Source organism: Myxocyprinus asiaticus, chromosome 31 (assembly GCF_019703515.2).
Source record: "Myxocyprinus asiaticus isolate MX2 ecotype Aquarium Trade chromosome 31, UBuf_Myxa_2, whole genome shotgun sequence".
NCBI classification, from domain to species: domain Eukaryota; kingdom Metazoa; phylum Chordata; class Actinopteri; order Cypriniformes; family Catostomidae; genus Myxocyprinus; species Myxocyprinus asiaticus.
Window position 1 is genome coordinate 19,282,189 of NC_059374.1, and position 12,232 is coordinate 19,294,420.

At 45.6% G+C, this 12,232-nt stretch overlaps 2 protein-coding genes across 5 annotated transcripts in view; one reads left to right on the forward strand and one right to left on the reverse strand.

The window, feature by feature from the left end:
- LOC127421975 (protein FAM222B-like) overlaps window positions 1–12,232 on the forward strand; it is a 108,112-nt gene that overhangs the window by 75,581 nt on the left and 20,299 nt on the right. Inside the window, exon 4 of one of the 2 annotated variants that reach the window (XM_051665243.1) lies at window positions 4,896–4,984. In XM_051665243.1, the coding sequence (XP_051521203.1) occupies window positions 4,896–4,984 (89 nt within the window). Of the gene's footprint in view, window positions 1–4,895; window positions 5,423–12,232 lie in introns of those variants that run through there. The other variant, XM_051665241.1, reaches the window with a different exon arrangement.
- The window catches only part of itgae.2 (integrin, alpha E, tandem duplicate 2), a 38,030-nt gene that overhangs the window by 16,059 nt on the left and 9,739 nt on the right, over window positions 1–12,232 (reverse strand). For all 3 annotated transcript variants that reach the window (XM_051665239.1, XM_051665238.1, XM_051665240.1), the window contains exon 13: window positions 5,436–5,556. In XM_051665239.1, coding sequence (XP_051521199.1) covers window positions 5,436–5,556 — 121 coding nt within the window. The remainder of the gene's footprint in view (window positions 1–5,435; window positions 5,557–12,232) is intronic.

Sequence of the window (12,232 nt, forward strand, 5' to 3'; positions counted from 1 at the left end):
TCCAGGGGCTCAAACGGGGCTCTCTGTAGGGCAGGTAGGACAACAGAGAGATCCCAAGAGGGGATCAGGCGCGGTCTAGGAGGATTCAATCTCCTCACGTCTTTGAGGAACCTGTTGATCAGGTCGCGCTGCCGTGAGGGACTGCCGTCCAGTGTATCATGGTACTATGGCAGCCACATAAACTTTCAGGGTAGAGGGAGACAGCCGTCTCTCCAGCCTTTCCTGAAGAAAAGACAGCACAGACCCGAAGGCGCATCTCTGTGGGTCTTCCCCATGGGAAGAACACCAGTTAGCAAAAAGATGCCACTTCAAGGCATACAGCCACCTCGTAGAGGGGGCCCTGGCCTGAGTGATTGTGTCTACCACCACTGATGGAAGACTCCAGGAGACAGACGTGGAGATTTCAGAGGTCCGGCCGTGAGTGCTGGAGCGTGCCTTGCCCCTGATTGAGAAGGTCCTGCCTCAGGGGAATGCGCCAGGGAGGTACTACTGTCAGGAGCATCAGATCCGAGAACAAGTCCAGTTGGGCCAGTACAGCGCAAAGCACAGTACTTGCTGCTCGTCCTCCCTGACTTTGCACAGAGTCTGTGCAATGAGGCTCACAGGAGGAAACGCATTCTTGCGTAGCCCCCGAGGCCAGCTGTGCGCCAAGGCATCTGTGCGGAGGGGGGCCTCGGACAGGGAGTACCACAGGGGGCAGTGAGAGGAGTCTTGGGAGGCGAACAGGTCTACCTGTGCCTCCCCAAATCTCTACCAAATCAGCTGGACTACTTGGGGGTGGAGTCTGCATGGTTGCATGGTTGAGGGTGCCCGGAAGCTGAGTGGCTCGCAGAGACTTCAAGGTCTGCTGACTCCAAAGGAGGAGGCGGCGGGCGAGTTGCAACATGCGACGCGAGCGTACGCCACCAGGGCCAGCAATGCTGTCAGCAACTCTAAGCATTTGATGTGCTATTGGAGTCAGGGCCCCTTCCAGAGCCCCGACACTGCATGCCCGTTGCACATGGCGCCCCAGCCCGAGTTCGAGGCATCCATCGTGACCAAGGGCTGAAAGTCTGATGGCACTGTGGTGTGATGGTCACACACCGGGTGCCGTGGCACCATGCCCACCTCAGGACTCGAGTCTGTAGCCAGTGCTGAAGCGGTCTCATATGCATCAACTCGAGGGGGAGAACCACCACCAAGGATGCCACATGCCCCAGGAGCCTCTGAAATTGTTTCACTGGCACCGCTACCTTCTGTCTGAAAGTCTTCAGGCAGGTCAGCACTGACTGAGCACGTTCAGTCATAAGACATGCCCTGAGAGCGACCGAGTCCAACTCCATACCGAGAAAAGAGATGCTCTGCACAGGAGAGAGCTTGCTCTTCTCCCAGTTGACATGAAGCCCGAGTTGGTCGAGGTGCTGAAGCACAAGATCCCTGTGTGCACACAATAGATCTCGCGAGTGAGCTAAGATTAGCCAGTCATCGAGATAATTGAGAATGCGTATGCCCTTCTCCCTAAGCGGGGCCAGAGCAGCCTCTGCGACCTTGGTAAAGACACGAGGGGACAGGGACAAACCGAAGGGGAGGACCTTGTACTGGTATGCTCGTCCCTCGAAAGCAAACCGAAGAAAGGGTCTGTGTCGAGGAAGGATCGATACGTGAAAGTACGTGTCCTTCAGGTCGATGGCCGCAAACCAATCCTGATGTCGTACTGACACCAGGATGCGCTTCTGCATTAACATCCTGAATGGAAGCTTGTGTATGGCCTTGTTCAGGGCACGCAGGTCCAAGATTGGGCGCGACCCTCCCCCTCTCTTGGGCATGATAAATTAAGGGCTGCAGAAGCCCTTGCACAACTCGGCTATGAGGACGGTCTCTATTGCTCCCTTCGCCAGAAGGGTGGCAACTTCCGCCCGAAGGACAGAGGCACCCTCGCCCTGCACCGTAGTAGAGAGGACTCCACTGGACCAGGGCGGGCGTCTGGCAAACTGGATCGCATAGCCGAGGTGAATCGTCCTGATGAGCCACCGTTAGGGGCTGGAGAGCTCTAACCAGACCTCCATGACAGCGGCACCAGGGGAATGACTGGACTTACCGTGCCTGGGCAGGGTAGTTTGCGGCAAGGCAGAGCAGGTTCCCCACCTGGAAGACAGCCCAGGGGGGACGTGCTGCTCCGCAAGCCTGCAACGGTGGCCGGTGACTGGGGCGGGCGAGGGAACGGGAAGTACTCGCATTCGCCTGATTGACCAGAAAGACTTCCAGTGCCTGGCCATTGCGAGTGCACTGGCCCAGGGAATGAGGAAACTGCTCTTTCCCAGAGGGCACTCAGCGATGACATACTCATCACACGCTGGCCCAGGGGCGATGGTGGAGCTGGAGAGATGTCCCGGACCAGACTGGTCAGGAGCGGTCGCCTCATCCCTGGGCGGGCCATGTCAGGACCGCCTTGAAGCCCGTCTAGGATTCTTTGAGGCCGACTGATGGTCAGGTGGAGCCAACTTCCTGCAGGAGGATCTTTTTCACTGAGGCCGGCTTGTGGGCTCCGATGGTACAGGAGCCGGGGCCGGCACCGCAGGGGAACGGCTCTGGCGAGAAGCAGACGGGGTGCAGGACCTCGGTGGCCTGAAGGCAGCCGGGTCGCACCACGGCAGGAACATGTTTAATTGCCTCGGTCTGCTTTCTCACCATCGAGAACTGATGGGCGAAATCCTCGACGTGTCACCAAAAAGCCCGCCTTGGGAGATGGGCGCATCAAGAAAGCGGACTTTCTCGGAGTCATGCATCTTGAGCCACAGGTGTCGCTCTTGGACCACAAGCGTCGACATGGGTCCACCCCAGGGCACGCGCTGTGACCTTCGTCGCACATAAGGCAAGGTCTGTCGCAATGCGCAGTTCCTGCATCAGCCCTGGGTCAGTCCTACCCTCATGCAGTTCTTTTAGTGCCATGGCCTGGTGGACCTGCAGGATGGCCATGGCGTGCAGGGCAGAAGCGGCCTGACCCACAGCCTTGTAAGCCTTCATCATTAAAGAGGAAGAGAACTTGCAGGCCTTGGAAGGGAGCCTTGGTCGGTCGCACCAGGTGGCTGCGCCCTGCGGGCATAAATGCACGCTCTACCTGAGGAAGCTCAACATGCCCCTTAGCCGCTCCGCCGTCGAGGGTAGTCAGAGTGGACAAGCCCGCGAAGCATGTACGGGCAGTAAAAGGTGCCTTCCACGACTTTGTTAGCTCCTCGTGCACTTCCTGGAAGAAAGGCACTGGGGCGGTGTGCAGTTGTGAGTCACCCTCCGAGCCCAGAAACCAATCATCCAGCCGCAAACGCTCAGAGCAGGGTGGAGGCTTCCACTTCAGCCCGATGTTCGCTGCCGCCCAGGCAAGCACGGCTGCCATCTCAGCTTACGACTTATCCTGTGCTCTACCACCCGTGGGCGGGAGCTCAGAAGATTCGTCTGTTTCCGATAGCAGAAGCCCACCCACCGATGGGATGACCGAAAGATCATCCTCGTCACGAGCCACAAAAGACACATTAAACCCGCCCTGAGGCAGACCGCCTGCATCGCTCGACAGCTCGTCTGGACAGAAAGAGCATTCTAGGGGATGGGAGGTCTGCGGGGGCTAAGCCGGCAGAAACGCTCCCATGTCCACATCCAGATCGCCCACGGTGCTTGCCGACCCGGCCGGCTGAGCGTCAGCCCAGGACGGACTGGGTTGGGGAGCAGCCGTGGTGGCTCCTTGCTTCATGAAGAAGGAAGTGAGCCGCAACTGCAACGTTCTCATGGACATGTTCTCGCAATGAGAACATGACCCTTCCACGAAAGCCACCTCAGCGTGCTGGCGCCCCAGACACTCGAGGCAGATTTCATGGGTATCGGGAGGGGAGAGATAATGGCCACATCCAGTAGCGCAAATGTGGAAGGACATCTTTAAAAAGACACCAAGCATTTGTGCGAGCTCTTATAAGGAAATATACTCTTTCTAATATACTCTTTTAGCACCTGCAGACCCAGGCTTCCAAAGCACCCAGGGGAAACACAGCACTCAACCGTGTGAGGGTGACCGCTGATATGCGCTGTAAGAATCCAGCAGCGTAGCAAAGAGTGAGAGGACGAACACACATGCATTCGGCTCCGAAGAAAAAATCTGAATGAGTGATCCACGCCATCTCCTTTTATACCCGTATGTCCGGGGCGGAGAGTGTCATGCAAATTCCACAATTTTCATTGGCTTTTTCTATTTTAAGCAAAGGTGATTGGGGCTCTCAAGATCGAACCCCTAGTGTCACTACATTGACACAATGTCGAGTGAGTGACAGACAGGGAACACGTTGATTTTGCTACATTTATGCCCTTCATCCACAGAATGGCGCTGTCATCTACCGAAAATGGATACTTTCAAAAACAGCCTCTGTTACCAAATACTTTGGAAAATAATGACATTAGGAAAGTGTTCAAAGGAGGATTAGTGAGGACGTGGCCTACCTGAGCATGTTTTTCCATTTAAAATACAGTATAGAATTGGCTTCTTTAGATTGGCTTCAACAGTTAATCACAATCTGATCTCATGAAATTTACGTGATCTTAGGAATATTTTTGCAAAACAAAATTATGTGCTTCATTAATCGTTTGGCTGCAGTTCCCCAGTGAAATGTTCAGCGGGGGGGTGCCAAAAGCAAGTTAAATTGTGTTGCAATCAGACAAGGTTTTTAAGGTGGTAATTAGATGGATGTGTTAATGAGTAAAACATACCTCCCTAACCTAAAACTTTAAACTAAACCTAATGATTAGTGTCTTAAAAGATAAATGGGAGGCGAATAAAACAGACATCTGAACCCTAAACCTAACCGATAGTTTTTTAAAAGCAAATTCGACATGAAAAGCACATTTAATGAAGAAACCATGTCATTTCCCTTCTATAGAACTTTTGCTTCATTTTCAGTTTGGTTTCGAGCATCCTTGGCTGGGCTTGAGTCTCGGTCTCCAAGCACAAAGTCCAACACTCTATCAGGTGAGCTACTGCAGATGTTAATCACGTTTGAATAAGTGTGAAAATGTGGGTGGGTCTGTTATAAAAGCGTTAAAATGTATCGTTTTTCAAATGATGCGTTAGAGTAAAAGTGTTTTGCTATACAGTAATACCATTGTAGGGTGTGAATAATAGAGCGAACATTAAGTGTTTATATACTCCTAAACAGCCATAGTACCCATGATTTGTGTGAAAGGGAATTAAAAGCACAGTTGTTTTAGCACCTCATGTTTGAATTTCACCAGAAAATGCAGCAAAACATAGAAAGCAGCATGTAAAACTTTGCAAAAAATGTACTTATATTAACGTTCATTCTGTGAGACTAGGTAGCTTAATCAACTAATGCTGCACAAATGTGAAAACTTTAAAGGAAAAAAAAAAAACTATTCCATTTCCACTGGCTTACTTGTTTGGCTTATAATGACTCACTCACCTAAATAGGAAAATTTGGGTTCATTCTTAGAGTCATTAAAAAATTTCACACTGTCATCAGACTTCAAAATGACCCCACCACTCCAGTCATATGCTCCCACCGCTCCAAAAAGAACCGATTTCTAAGCAGAAAGAAAGAAATTTCCACAACAAATCCATACAATATACAACCCCAATTCCAAAAAAGTTTGGAACTGTATGAAAAATGTTAATAAAAACAAAAAGGAGTGATTTGTAAATGATTATTATCTATATTGAAAGCACTACAACTACACATTATATGATGTTTTACCTTGTGAATTTCACTGTTTTATTTTTTAAATGTACAGTAATTTCAAAGATGATTGCAACATGCTCCAAAAAAGTTGAGATGGGCAATTTAAGACTAATAACAATTTGATGAGTTGAAATAACAAGCCGATGTGAAACAGATGTTAAACAGGTGAGGCAATTGTGTCATAGTACTGTATGCTGTATAAGCAGCCTCCAACAGCCTAGTCCTTCAAGAGCAAGGATTGTTCAAGACTTGTCAATTTGCCACAGATGCTTCAGCAAATAATCCAGCACATTGAGAACAATGTTCCCCAAAGACAAATTGGGAGGATTTTGGGCATTACACCCTCTAAAGTGCATAATATATTTAAAAGATTCAAAGTTTCTTGTCAAATCTTGGTGTGTAAAGGGCAATGCCGAAAACCACTTCTGAATGTGCGTGATCTCCGATCCCTCAGACGTCACTGTCTTAAAAAACATAATTCATCTGTGAGGGATATCCTGAACATGGACTTGGGATTACTTTAGTAAACCTTTGTTAGTCAACACCATTCGCTGCTGCATCTACAGATGCAAGTTAAGACTTTACTAGGCAAAGCAGAAGCCATACATCAACACTGTCCAGAAGCGTTGCTGTCTTCTCTGGGCTTGGTCTTATCTGAGATAGAAAATAGAACAGTGGAATCGTTTTTTTTTTTTTTTTTGGTCCGACAAGTCCACATTTCAAAGAGATTTTTAAAAACACAGCCGTCGTGTTCTCTAGGCCATGAATACAATGAATACTGCCATCCAGCACAGTCTTTTCCAGGTACGTACTGGCAATTTCCAGCAGGACAACTTCAAACCACATACTGCCTGGATTACAAGTGCATGGCTGTGTGAGTAGAGAGTGTGGGTGCTAGACTGGCCTGCCTGCAGTCTCGACCTATCTTCAGTTGAGAATGTGTGGCTTATTATGAAGCACACCATACGGCAATGAAGACCCCGTACAATTGTGCAGCTGAAGATCTACATAATGGATGAATGGGGGAAAATTCCACTTTCTAAACTAAACAAACTTGTTTCTTCAGGAACACGTGACGCCATGTGAGCAGCAGATGTGTGAATCATAAGCTCTGTGCACTTTGCTAGTTTTTTAATTATTTTCATGTTATAATCCAGTGAGATTCGATACACCCAATTACATATTTGCTCTTTGAGGTTAATATGGCAAAGAAGTCAAAATCCTCAGACTCTGGAGACATTAAAAGACACTTATGTGCTCAAGCTGACACCCCCGAACAGGCCACGAGCCGGGGACTCGATTTGGAAGGCACGTCGGGAGAAGAAATTCAGCATCAACTGTCCAACATCTTGGTGATGCTGACGAAGGTTGTTGCTGACTTGGAGGATCTCGCTGTAATACGTCGATGGAAACAAAATTCTCTGAGTTGGTCACAAGAGTGTCGGATGTTGAGAAATGATCGATTATCTGGTCATCGGAAAGGGAATTATCCGCTAATCCACCCACATCCAAAACTCCAAGACTTGGAACACATTTTGGAAAATATGAGCTGAAGGAACAATATATGGATTGTTGGAATTCCTGAGCATGAAGAGAGCAGAGATATGGTGAAATTCCTGGACGAGCTCTTCCCGAGTCTGCTTGACATAACAGGCCATAAACTGGAAGTCGAGCGACCTCATGGAGTCCCCGCAGATCTGCTGAGGGAAACATGCCCCGATAAATCCTGGCCAAATTTCTGAGATCATCCGATAAATATCTCGTGTTGCACCAGGTGAGGAGCAAAGGAAAGCTTTCTTGGAAGAATCACAATATTTTCTTTTTACCGGACTTTGTGAATTCGACAAGAGAGAAACGCGATTGGTTCAAGGAATATAAGAAACTTTTACATCTACGGAAGTTCGCTTTTGCATTGTTGTTTTGCTGGCCAAACTGAGAATAGAAACGAAGGATGGTCGCAAAGTATTTACATGTCCAAAACGGGCACTCTCCTTCATAAATACATTGGAGTGAGTAAGCCATTTGATGTTTCTTATATTAGTGGTTTGACTCGCTGAACATACACTCGATTGTCGGAGGAAACTAGGCGGCATTTTTTGTTTTGTAGAATGACACTTCCTTCAAGAAACTTTTGCATTGACAGAAGATCGTTTTTACACTGAAATTCCCAGTCAGATTGAGAATGGACACTATGGATGACCGCAAAATATCTACATACTCACATAAAGGACGTCTTTTATAAAGATGACGGACTAAGTAAGTCATGGTGTATTTTTTTTTATGTGGCCTCTGAGTGAATTTGACTCGCTCAATACACACTTGATCATCCGAGGAACCGGGTTGCCTGTTTTGTTTATTTTTCTGCTGGTTCCGCCTAGTGGCTGGAGCTTGTTTTGTTGAATAATACTGCTTCGGTACAGTTGTGGATGAATCTGTTCATTCCTTGTGCTTATTCCTCCTGTTGGCTGGAGATTGTTTTTGTGGAGTATTTTTAAGGGACATTAGAATGAATGGAATGATAGAATGAAGGGACTCATAAGCATCCGGCTCACTGAACACTTGTTTGTCTGTCCGAGGAAACTGAATGGCTTTATATCAGCTGGAATTTGTTTGGTGGAAGAACACACCTTCGAGACAGTTCTGTGGATGAATCTACATGTTCTTTGTGTTTATTCTGCCTGTTGGCTGGGGTCTGTTTTACAAAGTATTTTCTGTTATGTAATTTTGCCTCACAAAATTTGTGCAGAAGCACCGGACTTAAACAATCCGATTGCAAAGTTGTTTCAGGGGTTCTCGTATGTGTACACGGACCTTTTGAGTTTAGAGGGATTGACGCCAGTTGGCGCTGTCATGCGTGGGGTTAATGTGCATGTTTTTTGTTTTTCTGTTTGTTTTGTTCGGGGGAAGTTCGGGGTTTGATTGTTGCACTAATGGGGTCTGTATAATCTTGTTTTTGACACACAATTAATTTTTGTATTATATCAATATGTTAAATGTTAATATGAGTAGGTTATCTCTCTTCACATGGAATGTGAATGGGTTGGGGCACCCCATAAAAAGGTTATTTCTTTTCTTAGCGTAAGATATAGTGTTTCTTCAAAAAACGCACCTTTCTCTGCAGGAAGCGGAAAAATTTGGGAAGATATGGGATGGACATGTTTTCTTAAGTGCTGGCTCAAGTAAGAGCAGGGGAGTCATTACATTGATAAGTAAACATCTACAATTCAAATGTCTCAAACAGATTAAAGATAAATTAGGAAGAGTCATTATTGTTTTAGCAGAAATTCAGGGGCAAAGGTTGATTTTGGCTAATATTTACACACCTAACGCTGATGATCAGGGCTTTTTCATAGATCTTGAAGGGATATTGCAAGCTGCTGGCACCCCTCATGATATAATATTGGGAGGAGACTTTAATCTATTGATGGACTCAGTCCTTGATCATTGTGAAGCAAAAATGTGAAAGCCCCCTAAAGCAACAGTGACACTTCACAGAATGTGTAAAAATCTTGGTCTTACAGATATTTGGAGACTTTTGAACCCATCAGGTAGGGATTGTAAAAAATTTTCATCAGTTCATAAGATTTATTGTAGAATAGATTTTTTATATCTAAATCCCTCATTTCATCTGTTGTTGATTGCTCAGTTGGAAACATCTTAATCTCAGATCACGCCCTGGTGTGCTTATAGATGTTGCAACATATGGAGAAAAAGAGATCAAATAGTTGGCGCTTTAATGTATCCCTTTTGCAAAATCCTGATTTCCAACAAATGTTAAAGACTGAAATCAATGTCTATATGGAGAACAACTGGTCCTCAGTATCCTCTGTGGGCGTGGCTTAGGAGGCACTTAAGGTGGTTCTTAGGGGTCGGATCATACAGTATGCCTCATTCATCAAAAAATCCAAAGCATGAGAACTCGTGGAGTTGGAAGGGAATATTAAAAGTGCCGAGGCAGAGCTGAAGTGCCGATTGTCATCTGATGGCCTCAGAGAATTGAGTTTTGGTTATTCAGGGCAAGACAGTCATATTTTGAGTCTGGGGACAAAGCAGGGAAGCTTTTGGCTAGATATATAAAACAGAGAGAGTCTTTTTATACCATTCCCTCAGTGAAATCTGCTGGGGGTGAAATTTTGAGCCTTGTCCATTGATATTAATTATGCCTTTAAAGAATTCTATCTTGATCTTTATAGTTCCAAGTCTTCATCTGTGGATGAGGATAGTAGAAACTTTGTGGAACCATTAGAAGTTCCTAAATTGATGACAGAGCAAAAAAACTCTCTTGATTCTGAGATAAACTTGGATGTGATTGACGAGGTAATTAAGGCCTTACTGCAGGCAGGGCTCCGGGGCCAGATGGTTTTGCTGCTGAATTTTTCAGATCTTATGCTACAGAATTGGCTCCACTTTTGTTAGAAGTTTATACAGAATAATTAATGAATGGAAAGCTTCTGCCATGACACAAGCCCGGATCAGTCTGATCCTTAAAAAGGACAAAGATCCAAGCGAGTGTAAAAGTTACCGTCCAATTTCCCTGATCCAGCTAGATGTAAAAATTTGATTAAAACTGATTAAGTAAAGTTATGATATCTCTTATACATATAGATCAAGTGGGGTTTATTCGGGGCTGTAGCTCTTCTGATAACATTTCATCAATTTTCGTTTCATCAACATCATGTGGTCAGTAGCGAATGATCAGTCTCTGGTCGCTGGCATCTCACTTGACGCTGAAAAGGCGTTTGATATGGTAGAATGGGATTATCTTTTTAAGATTTTGGAAATTAATGGGTTCGGGAGTACTTTTATTGGATAGATTAAGTTACTTTATAGACACCCTGTAGCAGCGGTACAAACAAATGGATTAATGTCAGATTATTTTACTCTGAATAGGGGCACTCGGCAGGGTTGCCCTCTTTCCCCATTATTGTTCGGTCTTGCCCTGGAACCATTAGCGGCCGCGATAAGAAAGGAGGATGATTTTCCAGGGGTGGTGGCGGGAGGTATGGCGCATAAGCTTTTGCTTTACGCAGATGATATTTTATTATTTGTCTCTGACCCTACTAGATCTATGCCTCGCCTCCACAGAATTATTAATTCCTTTTCCAAGCTCTCAGGATATAAAGTCAATTGGTCTAAATCCAAAGCTTCTGCCCGGTAACGGCCTTCCAGCCAGGCGCCTTCCAGTGGTCCAAACAGGGCATAAAGTATTTGGGTATTTTATTCCCAGCAAATTTGTCTGATTTAGTTAGAGTTAATTTTGACCCTTTAATTAAAAGATTTTCGAGCGATATGGACAGATGGGCTTCATTACATTTATTGATGATTGGGAAGGTTAATGTTATTAAAATGAACTGTATTCCAAAATTCAACTACCTGCTACAGTCACTCCCTATAGATGTCCCCCTCTCTTATTTCAAGCAATTTGATAACATAGCGAAGTCCTTCATTTGGAATGGTAAACATCCCAGACTACATTTCAACAAATTACATAGGCCGATTGACAAAGGTGGGCTAGGCCTACCCAAGATTTTGTTTTATTATTATGCGTTCAGCCTCAGTCATCTGGCTCATTGGTTGCTTCCACCTGAAAAAGCCCCTCCCTGGTTTTCTATTGAACAGGAAGTCCTTGCCCCTATTTTATAGGTATTTACAGCTGCGCCACATGCTCTGTACTGTTTTTGGGAGTAGCACACACCCCCCTAAAATGGCAGATACTTTGGGAGAGGTGATTACTGCTTTTGGGAAAGGTCATGAGGCATCAGTGTATTACACCCTGCTGATTCAGAGTCTGGGGGATGGAGCTTTAACTTCTATTAAGAGATTATGGGAGAAAGATTTGAACTTGGTATTGGAGGATGGAGTGTGGACTAAGATTCTGAAAAATGTCAAGTCTGCATCTAGAGATGTAGAGATTAAATTGCCTCATACAATTTAAGATTTGACAAAGATTTTATTGGACCCCCTCTAGATTATATAGGCTTGGTCTTAAAGACACACCCACCTGCTGGCGATGCCAATCAGAAGTTGGAGACACAACCCATGTTTTTTGGGGATGTGTTAAGATCCAAGATATTTGGTTAAAGGTTCAGAATTATTTGTGTGACATTCTGGGCACTCAAATTTTACTTTGCCCAAGACTTCGTATTTTGGGCGATGGGGAAGTTATAAATTTGGGGGACAAATATGTAAAAAATTGGGTTCTGACTGGCGTGATGATTGGCAGACAAATTATTTTAAGGGGTTGGAAGTCAGACGGAGCGCCACCATTTCCGGAGTGGTGTGCAGAGATGGGGAGGGTGGCGGCTTTTGAGAAGATGATAGATGGAAGGCTGGGGCTGGAGGACTTGCTTTTCAGGAAGTGGGGTAGCTATTTGGCAGTTTTGGGGGACTCTAGGGGAAGGGATGAGGAGAGAGACATTTAGTTTAATTATGCATATTTATTAATTTATTTTATTTTTTATTATTTTTATTTTATTTTTTTATTTTTTATTGTTTGTGTGTGTGTGTGTATTATTTCATGT